The sequence below is a fragment of the Oncorhynchus gorbuscha genome, linkage group LG20 (genome assembly GCF_021184085.1).
Source record: "Oncorhynchus gorbuscha isolate QuinsamMale2020 ecotype Even-year linkage group LG20, OgorEven_v1.0, whole genome shotgun sequence".
Taxonomy (NCBI): domain Eukaryota; kingdom Metazoa; phylum Chordata; class Actinopteri; order Salmoniformes; family Salmonidae; genus Oncorhynchus; species Oncorhynchus gorbuscha.
In genome coordinates this window covers 4269070-4292566 of record NC_060192.1, presented here as the reverse complement: position 1 = coordinate 4292566, position 23497 = coordinate 4269070, and the positions used below count along the sequence as shown (strand labels likewise).

Genomic DNA, 23497 nt, shown 5'->3' with positions numbered 1-23497 from the left:
GGTGGTGGAGGAGGGGGAGATGAAGGTAGGGGGAAAGGAGAGAGGAGTGATTTGATTTATGCATGTGCCTTATGTGAAAGAAAGAACCTTTGTGTTGCCAGCACTTCAACTAAGCCATTCTGTCTTCAATCCCATAGTTGAAGTAAAATAGTAACCACGGTACCCCTCTCTGTTTTGTGTAGGTGTACAGGAGGGAGGTAGAGGAGAATGGTATTGTCCTGGACCCACTGAAGGCCACCCATTCTGTGAAGGGAGTCACGGGACATGAGTTGTGTCACTACTTCTGGGACACGAACGTACGCAACGACTGGGAGAGTAAGTCTCATCTGAACATTGTAAACATTAAATTCTGTCATTTCTTGTTCCTTATTTTTAGTGGACATGTTCTAATCTGTTTCTCTGTCCGTCTCTCTTTTCATTCATTCAGCCACCATTGAGAACTTCAACGTTGTGGAGATGTTATCGGACAACGCTGTAATCGTCTATCAGACACACAAGGTAAGAGGGAACGTGTAAAACACACACACACAATCTATGGGCTCTGAGAAAAGATTGTGTTTTTAAAGGAAGGAGACAAAGCCAAAACCTGAAGACTTGTGATGTAACGCAGCATACATGTGAACTGTATTGCAGAGGGTGTGGCCAGCATCCCAGAGAGACGTGCTGTACTTGTCTGCTATGAGGAAGATCCTGGCTAATAACGAGAACGACCCAGACACCTGGCTGGTCTGCAACTTCTCTGTGGACCACGACAACGCCCAGGTCATTTGACTCCATCCTACCACTTATGAGCTCCAAGATTTTTGGGGTGTTGTATTGATTAGTTAAACACTTATTCAGGTCCGTCTTTGACCAGGTCCCTCTGGCAATAAATATTTGTGTCTCGGTGAGACAACTCAAACAATGATAACAAAATGATGGTTAATTAAAATATTCAACTTGGTAAGAATCTCCTATGCTTGTAATTGATCTTCCTCCATGTCATTGTCGCCCTGCAGCCCACCAACAGGTGTGTTCGTGCCAAAATCAACATTGCCATGATATGCCAGACCCTGGTTAGCCCACCAGAGGGCGACCGAGAGATCAGCAGAGACAACCTTACCTGTAAAATCACCTACGTCGCCAATGGTGAGCTCATCTCTTCAACCGCTCTAAATAGGCACTAGAGATGGCCATGCTAGAACGGACAAAATAAGCAGTATTACAATGGCCATGTAGTACATTGTCAGTAACTACGTATTCTTCAATCAGGATTTGAGTGACTTCCTTTTCAGAATAATAAGGTTAGGGTCCGGGTTAATGTTATAGGGTTAGTGAATGTTAGGCAAGCCAACAAGTGCAGAGGCAAGCTAGCCTACTACTAGCTATTCCTGCCTCCCCGCGGTGACGCTGTACGCACCCACTCCACCAGGGGTGACTATAGGAGATATTTGTACTGCGGCAAGTAGTTAACCACAGAAAACCATGTGATTAACTCGATTCTTTATAGTTTGACAGCTCTAATTAAATATGAAGGTGTTGTGAATTAAACTGTTCTCTGTGATATCCTGTGTAACGTGCATTTTCTCTCCCTGTCTGTCACAGTGAACCCAGGAGGCTGGGCTCCTGCCTCAGTTCTGAGGGCTGTGGCCAAGAGGGAGTACCCCAAGTTCCTCAAACGCTTCACCAGCTATGTCCAGGAGAAGACAGCCGGGAAACCTATCCTCTTCTGAGTCTCACAGGACTCGCAGCACCCCTGTCCACACAACAGACTGTTCCGAACATTGAGTACCATTTCAACCCAACTCTAGCTAGCCATCATGCTAAGTGCTAGGGTACAGCTAGGCCTTTTCAGACTAGCTTCCATGCAAGCTCTCTTGCTAGGTCTTCAGCTAGCTTCAATATAAGGCCTCATGCTAGCTTCAATGCTAGTTTCCCATTCTATACCTCATGCTAGCTTCCTATACTAGCTCTCATGCTAGTTTCCTATGCCAGGTCTTATGCTAGGTCCTTCGCTAATTCTCATGCTAGTTCTTATGCTAGCTCCCATGCTAGTTTCATTAGCTAATGCAGAAAGACCTATGTCAATTGTGAGAGATATTAATATATAAATGTACGTTTGTGTTATAAGAAATTTATAAGAAAGCAGTTTAAGACTGGAAGACAAAACATTACTCTATTTTAGTCCTGCTTTTTGTAGTCCTTTTTTAAGAGATGGAGTTTGTTCCGATTTTCTGTTGATTTAGCTTTTTATAATAATCAGTGGTGTTACAGCTTATTCTCATGCTGCTAATTTTCTTAGTACAACTAAATCAGATCGCCTTTTTTCCAGAATGATCGTCTTGTTTGTAAGAAACAAAAAAACGACAAAATTCCAGAGGGCTGTCATTGAACTATGACCCCTATGACATTTTCTTCTGTCTCTCTGATGAAAACACTACTTTGCTGGTGCTGATGGAGGGACAAGGCTAAAAGTTATTTTATTTTCAAATGTTGGAAATGTATTAAATCTTCACATTTCTTTATTTTGGGGTTGTACTTGGGTTTCAGTGTTATACTATAACACAATTTTGATTTGGGATTTTAGATATCTGGATTATAACTGTATATAATGTCAACAACCATTTCTGCTTCACAGCCAGCTGTAAAAATGTTTGCAAATGCTTTTTGTGACTGAATTGACTCTATGCCTTAGACTGGGGGAGATAATACAATACGTTTTGGGTAGGGGAGAGGGTGCTGATAGACATTACACCCATATGAAATCACTAGAGACGTGCCAAGGGCCTAGTTCCAATACCTGATTACCGTCCCTTTCTCTCCTGACGATCCCTGATATGACTGAGTGGGAATCTTAAACTTGACCCGTACTTAACCAATCCGGATGATGTCAGAGCAGTTATTAGTAGGAAGGGAAGAAGTAAGGAGGTCCTTTTTAAGCAAGGCATAGGTAGCAAACTCATTCCATGGAGGGCCTAGTGTCTGCAGGTCTTTGTTTTTTTCCTTTCAAATAAGACCTAGAGGACCAGGTGAGGAGTTCTTTACTAATTAGTGACCTTAATTAATCAAGGGAGGAGCGGGAAAAACCCCAGACACTCTGCCCTCTGTTTAGACAGTTTCTACATTTTACAGCAGACTGATGCTTTGTCGCCTGCTGGGTACTTCAGGTCAAAACAATGATGGTCTCCACATAGTGAAGACTTGTCTTTTAATTTCAGATAGACTACCTATTTATATGAACTAAGGGGTTAATACGATGACTAATTCATTTCATAACCCCCTTTTTAGTTCAAACATTGTGATATTGCAATCAGAGGAGGAGCTATATGCCAATCAACTGTTCTGTCCAATGGAGAGATTGGTTCAAATCCTTAGAGGATGATGGTGTGGCCTGTATGCTGGCTTTCATTCCAACTGATCCTTGATTTGGTCAAGTGATTTTAAATTATGTTCACCCCTTTGTGAAGAAGTCCAATAAGTTATTTCTAGACTAATGTATAAAGCCACGTGGAGAAATACCTGGTTAGAAAGACACTTTATAGGCTGGTTTCCCAGACTCAGATTGAGCCGACTTCTGGACTAAAAGCATGTTCTACATACATTTTAGTCCTGGAATCAGCATAATGTGGGTCTCGCAAACTGTCGCAATAAAGATGTCCCTCTCCTACGAATGAAGATACATTTGCACTGAATGTAAAATGTTTGGAAAATCGTGTAAATAAAAGTGTTCACACTAAAGCTGTTGGGATTGACTTAACTGTACTGTGAAATTCTGGCGCTTATGTAGTCCTGTTTTAGAAAGAAAAGTTTGACATTTCTCCAGTCTGGTGTGCTTTGAATCATTGTTTTCCCTCTTCTCTCAGGTTCTCAAAACTCAGGATTTCACTAATTGTGCAGAATGCCAAACAGTCAGGGTTTTGATTGGAAACATATTGCATTAGTGTTTGTTTTTGTGACTAAATACATTTGAGTAGAAAACCAGTTGACAGTGACATGGATTCCAACACAAGCTGTAAGGCCAAGCGTCCCAACAATCAATAGGTCACTAGCGAGCTACTTTGTAATTTATTTTATTGCAATCATGAAACCTTGTCATTTTCCAATAAATAAAGTAAATTTCTATTGTTGGAGCCAATTTGGGTGTATCTTATAGTCTGGTAATATTCAGGCAATTACACGACAGACAACTAGGTGCAAATAAATGGTGGTGGTAAACACACGTGTGTGTGTGTGTGTGTGTGTGTGTGTGTGTGTGTGTGTGTGTGTGTGTGTGTGTGTGTGTGTGTGTGTGTGTGTGTGTGTGTGTGTGTGTGTGTGTGTGTGTGTGTGTGTGTGTGTGTGTGTGTGTGTGAGCTCATGGTTTTTACTGCCAGGGTGGCAACTCACTGGGGACATGCCCACACACACACACATTCTGAAATTGCATTTTTGTCTCCCCCAGTTCTATCATTGGAATGTGATTTGGGACCGGCGGTCGGGTAGACTGTTCGTGTTAGACTGAGTGTTTAACCGACTGGATTTAAGGACCACACGGACACCTGAAGGCAAAGCTTTTGGAAGGCTGGCTGGACCAGAACGGAAGAGCACTGCACTCTTTCACGAGATGTAAAAAGAACAGAAACATGCTACTCTGTAGTTGACTGATGTAGCTGGCAAGGTAACTGCTGTTTAACTTAACAGAATAAAATAACTAAACTAGTGTTTGCAGTGCTGAGCTAGTATTGTAACTGACATGTAACTTTAGCTAATGTTTCTTCCACTCTTGACTGAGGTGAAGGAATAAGCTACACTAGTGAGAAGCTACCACAGCCAGGTCAGCTCTAGCCTCTTATCTGTCAGATGGTGATTATTGCTGTCTAACAGCTGTTGTTTGTATGGATGTTTTGTAGCTTTTTTGTTGTCACGTTTCAAAAGTAAATAAACTTGGCAAGCTATCGCCAGTTGATGTACTGTTAGAGAAAGAGCTGGCCAAAAGTTGGCTTATATTTGCTATTATTTCTGCCTCAAACTAGATCTGAATCAAACGATTGAAGATTTGATATTCTGATGTTTTTTTCAGTGCAGTGTGAGTTGTTACTCAGTATGCCAATGTAACGTTACTGATCTGTCAGTTTCCCTAGCTAATTCTCTACTTTTCACGGTGACACAGTAATAAACAGCTCTAACATTACAGGTTTCACTGTCATGGTGCACAGTAAAAGTCTGTGCGGGAAGATTTCTTCATCCTGCCCGCACTCGCTAGCTTTCTGTCCAACTCGCTTCTGCAAGAACTGGTCCCAACTGTTGTCCAGCAATGTTATTTTAGGTGTATTTGACACAGCTCACTTGCCAGCCATGGTCCCAGCAATGTTGTGCCCTATAAGCAATATCAAATGTGCAAAAAATAACTACATTGTATTACTGGGCAATATCAGCCAATATGCTAGATGTAGTTTGAAGAGAGCAGAGTTGGAGAGACTTGCACTTTCTCTTGAGCTATTTTTATAACCTACCTTTTTAGGAGTGGAAGATTTTCAGACAGAAATATGGGTGACCAATATTTAGGCCTATTTCTAGGCAATGTAGTAAACTATAGCCTAATCATAGGCCTATTTAGGAAGGACTTTTCCATGGAAAGATGACTGTCCCGTGATTCTCTGCCCATGTAGTGCATTCAGAAAGTATTGAGACTCCTTGTTCAACATTTTATGTTACAACATTCTAAAATTAATTGTTTTCCTCATCAATCTACACATAATATGCTATAATGACAAAGCAAAAACAGGTTTTTAGAAATGTTTGCAAATGTATAATAAAAATAAAAAAAGAAATCCCTTATTTACATAAGTATTCAGACCCTTTGCTATGAGACTTGAAATTGAGCCATTGATCATCCTTGAGCTGTTTCTACAACTTGATTGGAGTCCACCTTTGGTAAATTCAATTGATTGGACATGATTTGGAAAGGCACACGCCTGTCCTATATTAGATCCCACAGTTGACAATGCATGTCAGAGCAAAAACCAAGCCATGACTAAAGGAATTGTCCGTAGAGCTCCGAGACAGGATTGTGTCGAGGCACAGATCTGGGGAAGGGTACCAAAACATTTCTGCAGCATTGAAGGTCCCTAAGAACACAGTGGCCTCCATCATTCTTAAATGGAAGAAGTTTGAAACCACCAAGACTCTTCCGAGAGCTGGCCGCCCGGTCACTCTGACAGAGTTCTAGAGTACTTCTGTGGAGATGGGAGAACCTTCCAGAAGGACAACCATCTCTGCAGCACTCTAACAATTAGGACTTTATGATAGAGTGGTCAGAAGGAAGCCACTCATCAGTAAAAGGCACATGACAGCCCACTTGGAGTTTTCCAAAAGGCACCTAAAGACTCTCAGACCATGAGAAACAATATTTTCTAGTCTGATGAAACCAAGATTCAACACTTTGGCCTGAATGCCAAGCGTCATGTCTGGAGGAAACCTGGCACCATCCCTACAGTGAAGCATGGTGGTGGCACCATCATGCTGTGGGGATGTTTTTCAGCGGCAGGGACTAGGAGACTTGTCAGGATCGAGGCAAAGATGAACAGAGCAAAGTGCAGAGAGATCCTTGAAAACCTGCTTCAGAGCGCTCACCTTCCAACAGGACAATGATCCTAAGCACACAGCCAAGACGATGCAGGAGAAGCTTCGGGACAAGTCGCTGAATGTCCTTGAGTGGCCCAGCCAGATCCCGGATTTGAACCTGATCAAACATCTCTGGAGAGGCCTGATAATAGCTGTGTAGTAACACTCCCCAGAGCTTGAGAGGATCTGCAGAGAAGAATGGAAGAAACTCTCCAAATACAGGTGTGCTAAGCTTGTAGCATCATACCTAAGAAGACTCGAGGCTGTAATTGCTGCCAAAGGTGCTTCAACAAAGTACTGAGTCTGAATGCTTATGTAAATGTCATAGTTCTGTTTTTTTTTTTTTTTTATAAATGAGCAAACATTTCTAAACCTGTTTTTGCTTTGTCATTATGGGGTATTGTGTGTAGATTGATGGGGAGAAAAAAACCTATTTAATCAATATTAGAATAAGGCTGTAACCTAACAAAATGTGGAAAAAGGCAAGGGGTCTGAATACTTTATGAAGGCACTCTAGGTCAGATAATATGTCTATACTTTAAAGTATTTTAAGTGTGCTTGATATACATTGGAGTTTGCACTTTTGGGACTATTCCGTTAGTTCCATTACACAGCTAAAATTGTTGTTATTAATCAAAGAAATTGAAATGATGTCAAATATGAAATAATTAAGTTAATCCTGTCTCTACCAATGGGAATATATCCCTTCGTTTCCAGGCTTTATCACCATCGGTCTGTTTTTTCAGGCTTGTAAAAGTCATGAGCTGACAAACTGAACGTAAACTGTAGGCTATACAAATAAAGAGTCACACACTATGCTCCCAGAAATGTATTGGGTGAACCACCAACATTTCAGCATCACATTGCCTGCTTCAGGCTTCGAGTTCTTCACCCTCCCTGAAGAAAATGTGAACATAAACATTTTATGCTAAAGAAAGTCGAGGGAAATATTGTTGGAACAATGTGTGTTACTCAGGCTACATTGTTCTGCCCCAAACTGATGTAATATGGCACCTGCACCCACTGAAGGGATGTCTACAGTATCCAGCTGCAGCCCCTTTCCTAGATTCCTTTACTCCTTTCCTCACTCCTTATTTTCCTCCTTTCCTAGCTTCCTTTACAGTAACTTTCTTTCCTTCATCCTTTACATTCCTCTTTACTGGCCATGGTAAAGACCACATACATCCTACCACATACATTTGAACTCTTCCTTTTCTTTCCTTGATTCCTTTTCTCCTTTCCTAGATTTCTTTCCTCCTTTCATAGATGCCTTCATTTTACTCCTTTCATCTCTCCCTTTCCTATCCTCCTTTCATAGCTTCCTTTCCTACCCGACCTCAATTTCCTCTCCTTCCCCATCTTCCTTTCCTATCTTCTTTTATCTCCTTTCCTAGCTCCCTTTACTTGCTCCTTTTCCTCCTTTCCTTGCGCCCTTTCATTTCCTCCTTTCCTAGGATTAACAACAGGTAGTAGAGAGGAAAGTAAGAAGGAAAGGAAGTCAAGAAATGAAGCTAGAAAGAAGGAAAAGAAAGGGAGCTAGGAAAGGAATCTAGTAAAGTAAAAGAGTTCACATGAATGTTGTAGGGATTAACCACAGTCAGGAGAAAGGAAGGGAGGAAAGGAAAGGGAGCGCTGAAAGGAAGCTATGTAAGGAAAGGAAAGATAGAAAGGAATCTAGGAAAGAAAAGAGTGTTCACATGTATGTGGTAGGGTTTAACCACCGTCAGGAGGAAGGGAGGAAAGGAAAGGGAGCGCTGAAAGGAAGCTATGTGAGGAAAGGAAAGATAGAAAGGAATCTAGGAAAGAAAAGATAGTGTTCACATGTATGTGGTAGGGTTTAACCACGGTCAGTATATGGTTATAGTATTGGTTTTAGTGACAAGGCTAGATTTAGTCACAGGCTGCTGCGGGGTGCATCTCGGATACGCCGCGAGGCAAATCGACCGCACTCCCAGTCACGTGGTTTGAGCGTGACAAAGGTATGACGCGTTGTCAGCTGACTGCAGTAAATTCAGCGACCTCTGCAAACACAGACCATCTTCTTTTCCATCTAGACCTCTCTCTCTCTCTCCTAACCGAATAATGGCTAGCCAGTCCCAAGGTATCCAGCAGCTACTGCAAGCTGAAAAACGAGCTGCAGAAAAGGTAGCAGAAGCCCGTAAACGTAAGTTAAAATCTGATATTCAACGGTTTATGTAAGCTAAACTAGCTGGATAGCTGTTAACTATCTGACTTTAGCTTGATTGGCTAACATTTTGCTGGAAGGTAACGTTAGCTAGCTAATGGCACAACAAACATTTGATCAATCGAATATACCCCAGATTAGATAGGAATAAATTAATTGATTGGGTAACGGCAGAATGTGGAGATGGCAAGGCATACAAAGCCTTATTCAATCCAAGCTAACTAGCTAGCAACATGGCTAAATTGGCTACCAGCAGGTTAAAAAAAATACTAACTGGCTAATTGTCAAGGTCTCTGGTTTGTTTTTTAGCTAATTATTGCCACCTGCAGTAACTGTTAGCTACTGTTATTTCTAGTAAATGTCTATACTCAAGGGTGTCGTGCACATGATGGATGCCAACCAAATGGGCCTAGTGCTGTGTTTTTATGTATTTATTTTTTTACAATTGGCATTGGCTGGCTGTTCCATATCATACACAACTGAGCTAGTAAGTAATCCATAATCCGTAGTAATCCATAGTGGTGGCAATTAAGCGACAGCAAGCGGTGTGTAGGGTAACTCACCTATACTGTCCCCTTATTAAATTATCTTGGGAAAAACACAGATTCGTAGATATCATCTGATCTCACACTTACCATAGGCCTAGCTCTCAAGAACCCGGCAAGAGGCCTGTCAGACCTAACGCTTAGATCACACCGACCGTGTCATTGCATTTTGGTGTACCGGATCGTGGACTACAGGAAAAGGCGGGGTGAACAGACCCCCATTTTTTTTTCACGTTTATTTAACCGGGTAGGCAAGTTGAGAACAAGTTCTCATTTACAACTGCGACCTGGCCACGATAAAGCAAAGCAGTGCGACACAAACAACAACACAGAGTTACACATGGAATAAACATACATACAGTCAATAACACAATAGAAAATTATATAAACTGTGTGTGCAAATGAGGTAAAATTAGGGAAGTAAGGCAATAAATAGGCCATAGTGGTGAAATAATTACAATTTAGCAATTAAACACCGGAGTGATAGCTGTGCAAGTTAACCATTCACATCGACAGGGCTGTAGTGGAGCGGGTCGAGAGCTTCAAGTTCCTTGGTGTCCACATCACCAAATAACTATAATGGTCCAAACAAACCAAGACCGTTGTGAAGAAGGCATGACAACTTTTTCCCCTTAGGAGACTGAAAAGATTTGGTATGGGTCCCCAGAAGGCCAGCATCCTGGAGTCTCCTCTTTACTGTTGACATTGAGACTTGTGTTTTGCAGGTACTATGTAATGAAGCTGCCAGTTGATGACTTGTAAGGTGTCTGTTTGTCAAACTAGACACTAATGTACTTGTCGTCTTGCTCAGTTGTGCACCGGGGCCTCCCACTCTTTCTATTCTGGTTAGAGCCAGTTCATGCTGTTCTGTGAAGGGACTAGTACACAGCGTTGTACGAGATCTTCCGTTTCTTGGCAATTTCTCGCATGGAATAGCCATAATTTCTCAGAACAAGAATAGACTGATGAGTTTCAGAAGAAAGTTCTTTGTTTCTGGTCATTATGAGCCTGTAATCGAACCCACAAATGCTGATGCTCCAGTTCCTCAACTAATCTAAAGAAGGCCAGTTGTAATTGCTTCTTTAATCAGAACAAGTGTTTTCAGCTATGCAAAAGGGTTTTCTAATGATCAATTAGCCTTTTAAAATGATAAACTAACACAAGGTGCCATTGGAACGCAGGAGTGATGGTTGCTGATAATGGGCCTGTGTAGACATTCCATGAGAAAATTACAACAGCCGTTTCCAGCTACAATAGTAATTTACTACATTAACGTCTACATGGTATTTCTGATCAATTTGATGTTATTTTAATGGACAAATTTGCTTTAACAAAAAATACTTTTCTAAATGTCCCCAAACTTTTAAACGGTGTACATTTTTATTTATCAGAATTGTCTGTGATGACACTAAAGAGGGTTTTTATTCTCTCTTATTGCAGAAAACACTTTTTTCGGTTTTGAACAATTTTCTGAACAGATTTAATTTATTCCCCCCCCCCCCCCCCCCCCCCAAGAGTCTCACTCAATTTCGGCTGATGTCAACTTCTGGAAGTCACATTGGGGCAACGATATTTGGCTTTCTCGTGGCTCTGAACGCTCCACTGGGGTCATTATAATGAAAAATACCTTTGGTAATATTCTACACTTGGACTGTGACCCCTTTGGTCACTATTTGTCTTGTGATCAGTTACAATGACATTATGCTCATTACTGTCAACTTCTACGGGTACAACGCCAAACATGAGAATGATGAGATTCTTGAATCTTTAGAGAAACAAACTGAATTTGTTTTTCTACATTTTCCAATTTGTTATCGTTGATAGGAGAGGACTTTAATATTACTATAGATAATTCAAGTAGGCCAAACAATCAGAATTTGGGTTTAATACTTTTTATGGGAATATATGGAGAGATAGGTTTCCGGCAGACAGATCATTCACTTGGAGTAACAAAACAGGTTCCACACAGTCCAGAATAGATTTGTCTTCTGTCGAAATGGATTGATGTTGAGTGTTTTGATACACATATTTGTACTACTCAGACCATAGGGACATTTTATATTGATGTTAAAGTATTTACCCCTGATACTACACTTGGTAGAGCATCCTACTGGAAGCTAAATGGCTCCTTATTAAATAATGATATAGTTAAGTTTGAGGTTAAAGATCTGCTCTCGCACTTTTGGGAGAGAGCTTGTGGCGAGATCTTGCACGAACTGGGAGCTCTTTACATTTGAAATGACCAAATACCTTAGCAAGATTACTACCATATTTTCTAAGACCAGAAGAGCTGAGAAGGAAAAGGTGATCATTTAACTTCCCTTTTCTCAGAGGTCCCCAGCCAGCCTGTCGGGAAGAGGACATGGAACTGAGTTACAAAATAAACTGCATTTTATTTATATATTAAAAGCAGAAGAAGCCTTTTATTAGATCTAGGGAAAAATGGCTTGAGGGAGAAAGAATTCATCCTATTTCTTTAGACATGAGAAATGTCACTCTACAAATAACACTATCCATAATTTAAGCATTTTGTTACAGATGACCAAAAATTAATCGTTAACTACTGTAGCAATTTCTTCTGAAAATTGTATTGCTCTATGTACTGTCAGGAATCCAGATGTTTTTTGTCTCCCTGAATAATGCTAACTCAGTGATTCAGAATCTAAACTGTGAGATTAACCCATCATAGTTGAAGAGATTATCGAGGCTGTCAAACATCTAAAGAACAGTAAATCCCCAGATATTGATAGAATTAGGGCAGAATTATACAACTTATTTTCTGAACAAGTAGCTCCCTTCCTACTTGAAGTCTTTTTAAGGTGTTAAAACAATGTTCTCCCTCCTACAATGAATCAGGGGTTAATAACACCGGTACCTAAGCCTAAAAAATAACTGCTGCTCATCGATAGCTGGCGTCCAATTTGTCTTTAGTTATTATTAAAATATTACATTTACTACTTGCAAAAATACTTCAAGAACTCCTGGATGCAATCATTGAAACACAATCTGGCTTTATGAGGAACCGATATATTTCTAACAATATCTGACTAGTATTACACATAATTGACTACTCTAGCCTTAAACAACCTCTTGTAACTACCCATCCCGGATCCAGGAGTATAATCATCAACTGACACTAATTAGCATAATGCAACGGACATAAATATTACTAGAAAATATTCATGAAATCAGAAGTGAAATATATTGAAACACAGCTTAGCCTTTTGTTAATCACTCTGTCATCTCCGATTTTGAAAATATGCTTTACAGCCAAAGCAAGACAAGCATTTGTTTAAGTTTATCGATAGCCTAGCATAGCATTATGCCTAGCAAGCAGCAGGCAACCTGGTCACAAATCAGAAAAGCAATCAAATTAAATTGTTTACCTTTGAGCTTCGGATGTTTTCACTCAAGACTCCCAGTTAGATAGCAAATGTTCCTTTTTTTCCAAAAATATTATTTTTGTAGGCAAAAATAGCTCCGTTAGTTCTTCACATTTGGCTGAGAAAGCGACCAAAAATTGCGGTCACGACAACGCTGAAAAATATTCCAAATTAGCTCCATAATATCGACTGAAACATGGCAAACGTTGTTTATAATCAATCCTCAAGGTGTTTTTCAAATATCTATTCGATAATATATCAACCTGGACAGATGGCTTCTTAGTAGGAAAGAGAGAAACAATGGCCACATTTGTCCCTTACGCACAAAACACTCAGAGACTTGAGCTGACCACTGACGCAATGTTGACGTTCAGGCAAATTTTTCAAAATAAAAGCCTGAAACTATGTATTGTAACACTAGACCCATTCGGGAAGCCATAGAAAAAGGAATCTGGTTGATCTCTCATTCACTGCTCAATAGGGACGCATAGGAACGCAGAGGTTTCTAAATAAATCCAATCAGGGACTCTTTTCTCAGGCTTTCGCCTGCAATATCAGTTCTGTTATACTCACAGACAATATTTTTACAGTTTTGGAAACTTTAGAGTTTTCTATCCTAAGCTGTCAATTATATGCATATTCTAGCATCTTGTCCTGACAAAATAGCCTGTTTACTTTGGGAACGTTGTTTTTCCAAAAATGAAAATAGTGCCCCCTAGATTCAAGAGGTTATTAATAACTGAGCATAGCTTCATGTTTTTATAAAGCATTTGACAGTGGAGCATTTAGTTTATCTTCCACTCCCTTGAGAAATGTGGCTCTGAGGATTTTAAGACTAAGACTCTATAGTCTATACAAATTGTAAACGCTCTATCAAACTGAAACATGGCACCTCACCTAGATTTAAGTTTTTAATAGAGGAATTAAGCAAGGTTGTTCTCTCACCGCATATATTTTTATGAATCACCCAACTTCTTACAAATGCTTAGTAATAATCCTGTACAAGGTATTTCCATAGCTGGTAAAGAAATTATTATAAGCCAGTTGGCTGACAATGTTACTCTTATTTATTTTTTCTGAAAGACTCTAGTGAGATTACCTTATCGATCAATGTGATAGACCAGATGCTTTGGAAAAGGATTCTATGTCTTAACATGAATAAATGTGAACTCATGGCTGTCAAGGATTGTGACACCCTCATCTTATGGTATTCCAGTGAAAGAAGAACATGCACTGTTCAAAAAAAGAAAGGGAACACTTAAACAACACAATGTAACTCCAAGTCAATCACACTTCTGTGAAATCAAACTGTCCACTTAGGAAGCAAAACTGATTGACAATACATTTCACATGCTGTTGTGCAAATGGAATAGACAACAGGTGGAAATTATAGGCAATTAGCAAGACACCCCCAATAAAGGATTGGTTCTGCAGGTGGTGACTACAGACCACTTCTCAGTTCCTATGCTTCCTGGCTGATGTTTTGGTCACTTTTGAATGCTGGTGGTGCTTTCACTCTAGTGGTAGCATGAGACTGAGTCTACAACTCACACAAGTGGCTCAGGTAGTGCAGCTCATCCAGGATGCCACATCAATGCAAGCTGTGGCAAGAAGGTTTGCTGTGTCTGTCAGCGTAGTGTCCAGAGCATGGAGGCGCTACCAGGAGACAGGCCAGTACATCAGGAGACGTGGAGGAGGGCAACAACCCAGCTGCAGGACCGCTACCTCTGCCTTTGTGCAAGGAGGAGCAGGAGGAGCACTGCCAGAGCCCTGCAAAATGACCCCCAGCAGGCCACAAATGTGCATGTGTCTGCTCAAACGGTCAGAAACCGACTCCATGAGGGTGGTATGAGGGGCCCGATGTCCACAGGTGGGGGTTGTGCTTACAGCCCAACACTGTGCAGGACGTTTGGCATTTGCCAGAGAACACCAAGATTGGCAAATTCACCACTGGCGCCCTGTGCTCTTCACAGATGAAAGCAGGTTCACACTGAGCACATGTGACAGACGTGACAGTCTGGAGATGCCGTGGAGAACGTTCTGCTGCCTGCAACATCCTCCAGCATGACTGGTTTGGCGGTGGGTCAGTCATGGTGTAGCGTGGCATTTCTTTGGGGGGCCGCACAGCCCTCCATGTGCTCGCCAGAGGTAGCCTGACTGCCATTAGGTACCGAGATGAGATCATCAGACCCCTTGTGAGATCATATGCTGGTGCGGTTGGTCCTGGGTTCCTCTTAATGCAAGACAATGCTAGACCTCATGTGGCTGGAGTGTGTCAGCAGTTCCTGTAAGAGGAAGGCATTGATGCTATGGACTGGCCCGCCCGTTCCCCAGACCTGAATCCAATTGAGCGCATCTGGGAAATCATGTCTTGCTCCATCCACCAACGCCACGTTGCACCACAGACTGTCCAGGAGTTGGCGGATGCTTTAGTCCAGGTATGAGAGGAGATCTCTCAGGAGACCAACAGGAGCATGCCCAGGCATTGTAGGGGGGTCATACAGGCACGTGTAGGCCACACACACTACTGAGCCTCGTTTTGACTTGTTTTAAGGACATTACATCAAAGTTGGATCAGCCTGTAGTGTAGTTTTCCACTTTAATTTTGAGTGTGACTCCAAATCCAGACCTCCATGGGTTGATACATTTAAATTCCATTGATCATTTTTGTGTGATTTTTGTTGTCAACACATTCAACTATGTAAAGAAAAAAGTATTTAATAAGAATATTTCATTCATTCAGATCTAGGATGTTATTTTAGTGTTTTTTTTTGAGCAGTGTATATTTAGGTATAACTCATTACTAAGGATCAGAAGTCTAGAGGCTTACTAAGTTTTAAACCTCAAATAAAAAAACAGAAGCTAAATCAATGGCTACAGAGGGACATGCCTTGGTTATTAGGGCTTTTCCTTTTAAAGATATCTCTAGAGAGCGGCATGTTAGTCTTTATACCTTGAAGGTAAAAATGAGCAAAGAGCGAGACCAGATTCTTTTCAACTTTCTGGGACTATTCCCCATGTGTCTACTTTTGGTGACCTTCATGTTGGTTTGCAATTTTAATATTGACAAAGTTCCAGGGAAACTCTGATTTTCATCAGCAGGTGTTCTTGTTATGGTCCTTAATTTATAAGCATAATTTTCTCCACACAGATATTATAAAGAGAAACGTTCCTTTTTCAGGACCAACAGATAATTAGTAAAATTCCAAATAACTCCACAGATCTTCATTGTAAAGGCTTTTAAACACTGTTTCCCATGCTTGTTCAATGAATCATAAACAGTTAATGAACATGCACCTGTGGAACGGTTGTTAAGACACAAACCGCTTACAAATCTTAGGCAAGTAAGGTCACAGTTATGAAAACTTAGGACACTGAAGAGACCTTTCTAAAAAGAAGCCCAGGGTTCTCATCTGCGTGAACGTGCCTTACACGGAACCCAAACTGGCTGTGCGAGTGTTCCATCGTGCATAAATGTATTTTGTCCCCCTACACCAAACGCGATCATGACACGCAGGTTAAAATATTAAAACAAACTCTGAACCAATGACTGTAATTTGGGGACAGGTTGAAAAGCATTAAATATTTATGGCAATTTAGCTAGTTAGCTTGCACTTGCTAGCTAATTTGTCCTATTTAGCTATCGTGCTGTTGCTAGTTAATTTGTCCTGGTATATAAACATTAGGTTGTTATTTTACCTGAAATGCACAAGGTCCTCTACTCCGACAATTAATCCTCATAAAACAGTCAACCAAATTGTTTCCAGTCATCTCTCCTTCCAGGCTTTTTCATCTTTGAACTTATATGGTGATTGGCATCTAAACTTTCATAGTATTACCACGACAACCAGGGAAACGGTTCGTCTTTCAATCACCCACGTGGTTATAACCAATGAACAGATGGTACATGGGTGCCTGCTTCTATAAACCAATGAGGAGATGGGAGAGGCAGGACTTGCAGTGCGATCTGCGTCAGAAATAGAAAGGACCCTTGGCAATGCAGACGCGCGCAGTAATTGATTAACATAGATTTTTTAAAAATATTTCACAACGCTCGCGCCAGCTAGCGGGTATTAGGCATGCTGCAAAGAGGCATGATGACTGCAGATGTGGCCAGGGCAATAAATTGCCATGTGCATACTGTGAGACACCTAAGACGGCACTACAGGGAGACGGGACGGACAGCTGATCGTTCTCGCAGTGGCAGACCACGTAACAACCCCTGCACACAATCGGTACATACGAACATCACACCTGTGGGACAGGTACAGGATGGCAACAACTGCTCAGTGCTCAGACTCTCCGCAATGGGCTGAGAGAGGCTGGATTGAGGGCTTTTAGGCCTGTTGTAATGCAGGTCCTCACCGGCAACATGGTTGCCTATGGGCACAAACCCACTGTTGCAGGACTAGCAAAAATGGCTCTTCACTGACGAGTCGCGGTTTTGTCTCACCAGGGGTGATGGTCGGATATGTGTTTATTGTCGAAGGAATGAGGCCTGTACTCTGGAGTGGGATCCATTTGGAGATGGAGGGTCCACCATGGTCTGGGGTGGTATGTCACAGCATCATCGCACTGAGCTTGTTGCCATTGCAGGAAATCTTAATGCTGTGCATTACAGGGAAGAACCTCCTCCCTCATGTGGTACTGTACCTGCAGGCTCATCCTGACATGACCCTCTAGCATGACAATGCCACCAGCCAGCCTCGTTCTGCTGCTGATTTCCTGCAAGACAGGAATGTCAGTGTTCTGCCGTGGCCAGTGAAGGGCCCGGATCTCAATCCCATTGAGCACGTCTGGGACCCCACCCCAGAAATCTCTGGGAACTTGCAGGTGCCTTGGTGGAAGAGTGGGGTAACATCTCACAGCAAGAACTGTCAAATCTGGTGCAGTGGATGAGGAGATGCACTGCAGTACATAATGCAGCTGGTGGCCACATTAGATACTGACTTTTCATTTTGATCCCCCTTTTGTTCAGGGACACATTATTGCGTTTGTTAGTCACATGTCTGTGGAACTTGTTTATGTTCATACAAATATTTACACATGTTAAGTTTGCTGAAAATAAACGCAGTTGACAGTGAGCGGACGTTTCTTTTTTTGCTGAGTTTATATGGAATACGCTGAACATGTTGTTTAAATACTTTGTTTTTAGAATATTGGTGTCTTTTACTTTAACTATAAGGAATTCTTATTATTTTACAAGATCCCAAAGATCTTGCAATTAATTTGGATGCCATTCCCTCGGGTGTTGCTTTATTGTTCAGGAACGTGTCAAGACCTGACCCTTAGAACATTAACCCTGTTGACTCATCAGATTTTTATTTTATTTTAGTCCAACAGAGCTATACTAGCCTCATTTCAGCAGGATGTTGTATTTATACCTTATGTCATGCCTTATTGGAATAGTTTTATTGATATCTGTTGGGATTGGATATTGCCACACATATACCTACTTAACAGAATTTAAGGAAGTTTCTTTTTAAAGTTATTCATAAATATTATCCTGTCAACCACTATATGAAGTAGTAAAAAGAACATGAATTAAAATTATACCTTTGTGTAATTACCACCCAGAAACAGTGTTGTATCTTTTTTTATTTTTGTACATTGTAAGGAATCTGTGGCTAGACATCCAGTAGATTTATAATTGAACACATTTTACATTATTATGGAGAGATGTGCTGCTTGGATTTAAAAAAGACTTATGATAGAAATTAAGTTGGAACAATTTGATAATTTTACTGTTCTTGAGGCCAAATGTCATATTCACAAATATAAATGTACAAACCGAACACATTTTTTTTACCTTGCAAAAAGAAATCGAACTATTTTAAGAGAAATAATCAATTCTATGTGTGTATGGTCCTTGTGTAATTATACCCCCTAGCCCAAATGTCCTTTTGTATATTATTTTATATATGATGTTTTCCATGTACTTTTTGTATTGATTTGTTGTTAATAAGAAAAAGATGCCAAAAGTTCCCGGATGTTGTACTACATTCGCCAAAATACGAAGTGTACAAGCAGTGGACACGTTCTGTGCTTTTAGGGTCCTTAATGCAGAAAATGGGCATGGCTTCGCATTATTTTCAGATTTGATGTCCGAGAGCGGATACCAATTCATTTGCTTTAACTAATTATGACAAATGTTGCGCAATGTAATGACTTTTCTAATAAGTTACCTTAAACATTGACAATTTGTTAGCTACGCTATCCGTACGAACCACATAGCATATCAATACAGCAGTATGTGGCGGTAGGTTAGCTCGCTACCTAACGTTAGTTGGCTACTAATACAAACTTGGCCAGTATATGAACTATATGCGATCTAACTACCCAACGTTTGACTTGATAATTCATGTCGTTAATTAGTTTAGCAAGGGCAAGTAAAATAGTCAGTGAGGTGTTCTCTTATTTGTGTCTGGAAGTAGTTATGTTAGGACAACCGCTCGAATCAACCCTCCTCCTCAGCCAGAGCATCCAGTGTGGGCTCCGAGAGTGAAACACCTTAAATTTGCAAACGACCAATCTGACAATGCTCTGAATTTATAAACACCCAGAGCGCACTCTGGCACACGCAAAGTTGTAAAATGTCTAGCTAGTCATTTGTTATGCTAGCAAGATATTGCATAGCAACAGCATCAACTTCCGGTAGGCAGGCGAAGCGTTTGTATGCTCAACTGAAAGGGCAGTTTGTTTACAGTATACTAACATTAACTTGTAGTATGGGTATTCGACCACAGTTTAAGTCTCATTTCCCACTTCCCCTGTTGCCAGGAAGCACACAACCAACTGCATAGTTATGGTTGACTTAATGGGACTGGCAATTCAGTGTCTGCTCCAATGCATTTGACTTACGAAGACTAAGTGCAGATTTGTTTGTGTTTTGATCAGGTAAGAACCGTCGGCTGAAGCAGGCGAAGGAGGAAGCCCAGGCAGAGATTGAGCAGTACCGTATGCAGAGGGAGAAGGAGTTTAAGACCAAGGAGGCTGCGGTGAGTCACTGGGGAGACTGTTTGAATTGCCAAAGGAGAAACGAGGCATATGCTTTCCTAGTCAAGGAACTGTAGTTGGTAGCGATCAGAGTGAGGGGGAAGTAGCAGATAAGCTAATTGTTTTTGCTACTTTATTAACCAGAGTTATGGAGAGAGAGGCGGCACAGAGTGAACAGCTGTGGCTATTAGGGAGCAGGGGAAGAGGTTTGAATGTGTAAGATGCAGGAGGTTCAGATCACCGGAGCCTGCACGGAGGAAGAAGGAAAGCAACCAATTAACTTTTGCTAATAGACAAACTTCTTGCAAGTTATTTATCATCCCATGCGATTACATAATACCTGTCTTGACAGGTACTTTCGTTCTCATTTTCCATTGATTAGAAATCTGCTGACTTGCTTGCTACACAAGCATAGCAGCCATGCAATTCTCTGTGGGAAGAGCCAGGATCAGAGCACATGTGTAACGGATGTGAAATGGCTAGCTAGTTAGCGGTGTTCGCGCTAAATAGCGTTTCAATCGGTGACATCCTTGAAGTAGTAGTTCCCCTTGCTCTGCAAGGGCCGCGGCTTTTGTGGAGCGATGGGTTACGATGCTTCGAGGGGTGACTGTTGTTGATGTGTGCAGAGGGTCCCTGGTTCGCGTCCGGGTATGGGCGAGGGAAGGTCTAAAGTTATACTGTTACATTGATGCTGTTGACCCGGATCACTGGTTGCTGAGGAAAAGGAGGTCAAAAGGGGGGGTGACTATACTGGCAGTCATTTGCCTGAGTTACCTGTTAACTTTCATGACCGCCACAGCCCTACTTTATACTCACTGTATGTTTGTGAAGTGGTTTCTCTTGTAAGGTGGCCTTAATCACTCTCATTCCTCCATTAGGCTCTTGGATCTCATGGTAACTCTGCTGTGGAGGTGGACAAAGAGACGGTGGGCAAGATGGGCAGCATCCAGACTAGCTACCAGCGGAACCGCGAAGGGGTGCTGGGCAATCTTCTGAAGATGGTGTGTGACATCAAGCCAGAGATCCATGCCAATTACCGTTTTGCTGGTTAGAACCCCCCCCCCCCCCCCATCTCTTAAACTAAGGAAGCAGTGACACCCTCCATTGCACTGCCATCAGTTTATGTGCTTCATTGATACATCTGCTACACCCATGGAGCAAACTCCTTTCTCTGCCAGCTCACTTGAATGCTCTATTCATAAGTCTATTTTCTCCAGAAATTGAATCATCGGATGGGTATAAGATTCACATAGGTAGGCTATACATTTATCTAGTCAAAAATAAAGCATATTGACTCAATTGATTAATCGAAACAGGCAGAGGTTGTTTTGGTCTGATGCAGTGCAATGTCTCTGTGGGTTCTGTCTTATTGGCGTCCTGTATCAATGCGTTTCTGTGATGGTTAGTGTGTATGTGTCGCATTGTGATATTTATTTATGTGGACTTATTTGTGGAGACCAATAAAGTACTTATTCCAATTAAATAGAATTTTATCCCAAAAATATTTTTTTTTTGAAAATCAATCTGTTTTGTTTTAAATGTTTTCCTGCTATGAAAATAAGATTGTGTGTATAGTGGACATTCTTCTGTTAGACATAGTGACATTATGAAACTTTAATAAAGTGTTCTGGTGACTTTAATCTCAATTGCTAAAATGTCCATATGTGGTTTTCTGAATTTATACTCAACAAAAATATAAATGCAACAATTTCAACAACCAAATTCTCTAAAATGACGAAATGAACATTCAATTCTCAGGCAATAGCTCTGGTGGACATTCCTGCAGTCGGCATGCCAATTATATGCTTGCCAACTTGTGACAACTGCAGATTTTAGTGGCCTTTTGTACCCAGCACAAGGTGCACCTGTGTAATGATTATGCCGTTTCAGCTTCATATGCCACCTGTCAGGTGGATGGATTATCTTGGCAAGGAGATGCTCACTACTGGATGTAAACAGATTTTATTTGGGCACACCATTTGAGAGAAATAAGATTTTTGTGCATATGGCACATTTCTGGGATCTTTTATTTAATGGAAAAGAAAATGCTGCTGATGCTCCCAGGTGATAACGTTTCCACCCCTAGGTCTTCATCAGGCATACATCTTATTTCAGCTCATGAAACATGGGACCAACACTTTCCATGTTGTATTTATATTTTTGTTCAGTATATTTCCTCAGGCTACCTTACGGGCTATTTGTTTCCTAGGTTACAGCTCATGTAGAATTAGTGTAAGGTTGTGAGATTTCTCCATCCAAGTTCCGTGTTGTGGAACCAGCCAGAAGCGTCGCCTATGAAGCTTGTTTGAGGCGTTAGCGAGGTCATTTTCGTCAACTCGGGATAGCCGGTAATACGAAAGTGACTCACCTTTTAGCCAGGTAAATTTCATAACTAACCTGCTCCACCTGGTCAGTGTGATCCAGAATCCTTTGGACATCCTTACCTTAATCCTTAACCATTCGAAATGTCAACTTCAATCAGGTATTGACCAACTCCACTTACCTTTAAATGACTGAGCCACACGTTTGACTATTCCCTGCCTCTTGCAAAGATTTTCTTCATCCCCTTCATTTGAGAACTACAGATTTAAACAAATGTTTTTTTGGTAAATAGTGACAGAATGCATCTTAAACTTCACGCAATGTAACACTTGTATGATTTAATGTAAAAAAATATATAGGATTGAGAAATGTGCTTGTGCAAAGGCAGCATTAACGATAAAATAAAGACAGCACTTGTAAAAAGCCTATTTCACACCATAGCCTCATTTCATTTGGGCACAAATTAAAATGTGGTGCTTCATCGCCCATGGGTTGATGTTTCACCATTGTCTCGTATGAACATGCCTCGGCTTTCGACTAGCCACGTGACATGCACGTGCAGTTACAAGCCTGGTAGAGTTAGTGGCAGGTGGATTAGCAATATCAACCGTCGTAGTACGAAGGAAGCCAGAGCTGGAATCTGAAGCTGAGTAGATCTAGCTTGCTTCGTACGATACCCCTCTGATTGCTGTGTTCACTGAAATAGAATGGTGAATGCAGTGATAAGGCTGCTTCTTCCAGGCTATGGTTCAGCAGCCCAATACTGGAACGGACCAAATAAAGCAGAACACCTGCAGCCTTATCTGTCACTTCTTATAGATAAAACCATGTGTTATGTACATCTAGGCAAACTCAATATCTGCCCCTGCTGAGGTTTACATGTCAATGTTGTTCTCAACTATTCAAGTACACAAATTGTTCCTGCAGAGGTCACTACAACTTACCTAACGACTCAAACTGAATTATTCTACTGCTCTGTTTCTTACATATGTCAGTGAGACTGCCATTATTTAAGTCATTTGTGGTGATGTCAAAAAGGGGGGGGTGTTGTACAAAACAGTCATCAGCGATTGGATCATCTCTAATCAATCAGAGTATCAAAGCCAATGACACATTTTCAAAACTCTGCTTTACCCACATGTGTTCTGGACAAAACCATTGGTTTCAGGGACCAATCAGAACGGTTAGAATGTGTTTGCATTCTTGGGGAGGTACTCCCCGATCCAGACTCAAACGCAGAGAAGAATCTAATGTCTGAGGTTGTGGCGTAGCGTTTGGCCCAATATGTAGTTCTAACAAAGACAGTACAGGATGAAGACAGGCAGAAATCAAGTAAAAATTGAATCAAAGAAACTGCTTCAATAGAAATCTCCAATAATGCTTGTAGGTGATGTCATGTCAGAGTTGGCTAGCTAAATCACTGAAACGTCATCGGGGTCGATGCATATGCGTTTTGCCAGATGTTTAGCCTGCATTTTTCATAC

General features: G+C 41.2%; 2 protein-coding genes across 3 annotated transcripts in view; both read left to right on the top strand.

The window, feature by feature from the left end:
* LOC124007109 (ceramide transfer protein-like) overlaps positions 1-4109 on the top strand; it is a 35457-nt gene extending 31348 nt beyond the window's left edge. For both annotated transcript variants that reach the window (XM_046317422.1, XM_046317421.1), the window contains 6 exons: positions 1-25; positions 183-315; positions 428-498; positions 634-762; positions 999-1128; positions 1585-4109. The exon at positions 1-25 is cut by the window's left edge and continues 71 nt beyond it. In XM_046317422.1, the coding sequence (XP_046173378.1) occupies positions 1-25; positions 183-315; positions 428-498; positions 634-762; positions 999-1128; positions 1585-1712 (616 nt within the window). In that variant the 3' untranslated portion in view covers positions 1713-4109. The remainder of the gene's footprint in view (positions 26-182; positions 316-427; positions 499-633; positions 763-998; positions 1129-1584) is intronic.
* A 4470-nt stretch (positions 4110-8579) lies between these two features.
* On the top strand, positions 8580-21337 carry atp6v1g1 (ATPase H+ transporting V1 subunit G1). The gene is made up of 3 exons (XM_046317818.1): positions 8580-8746; positions 19593-19693; positions 20570-21337. Exons 1-3 carry the CDS (start codon positions 8665-8667, stop codon positions 20741-20743), a joined length of 357 nt encoding a protein of 118 aa, XP_046173774.1. The 5' UTR covers positions 8580-8664; the 3' UTR covers positions 20744-21337.
* Positions 21338-23497: the final 2160 nt, after the last annotated feature.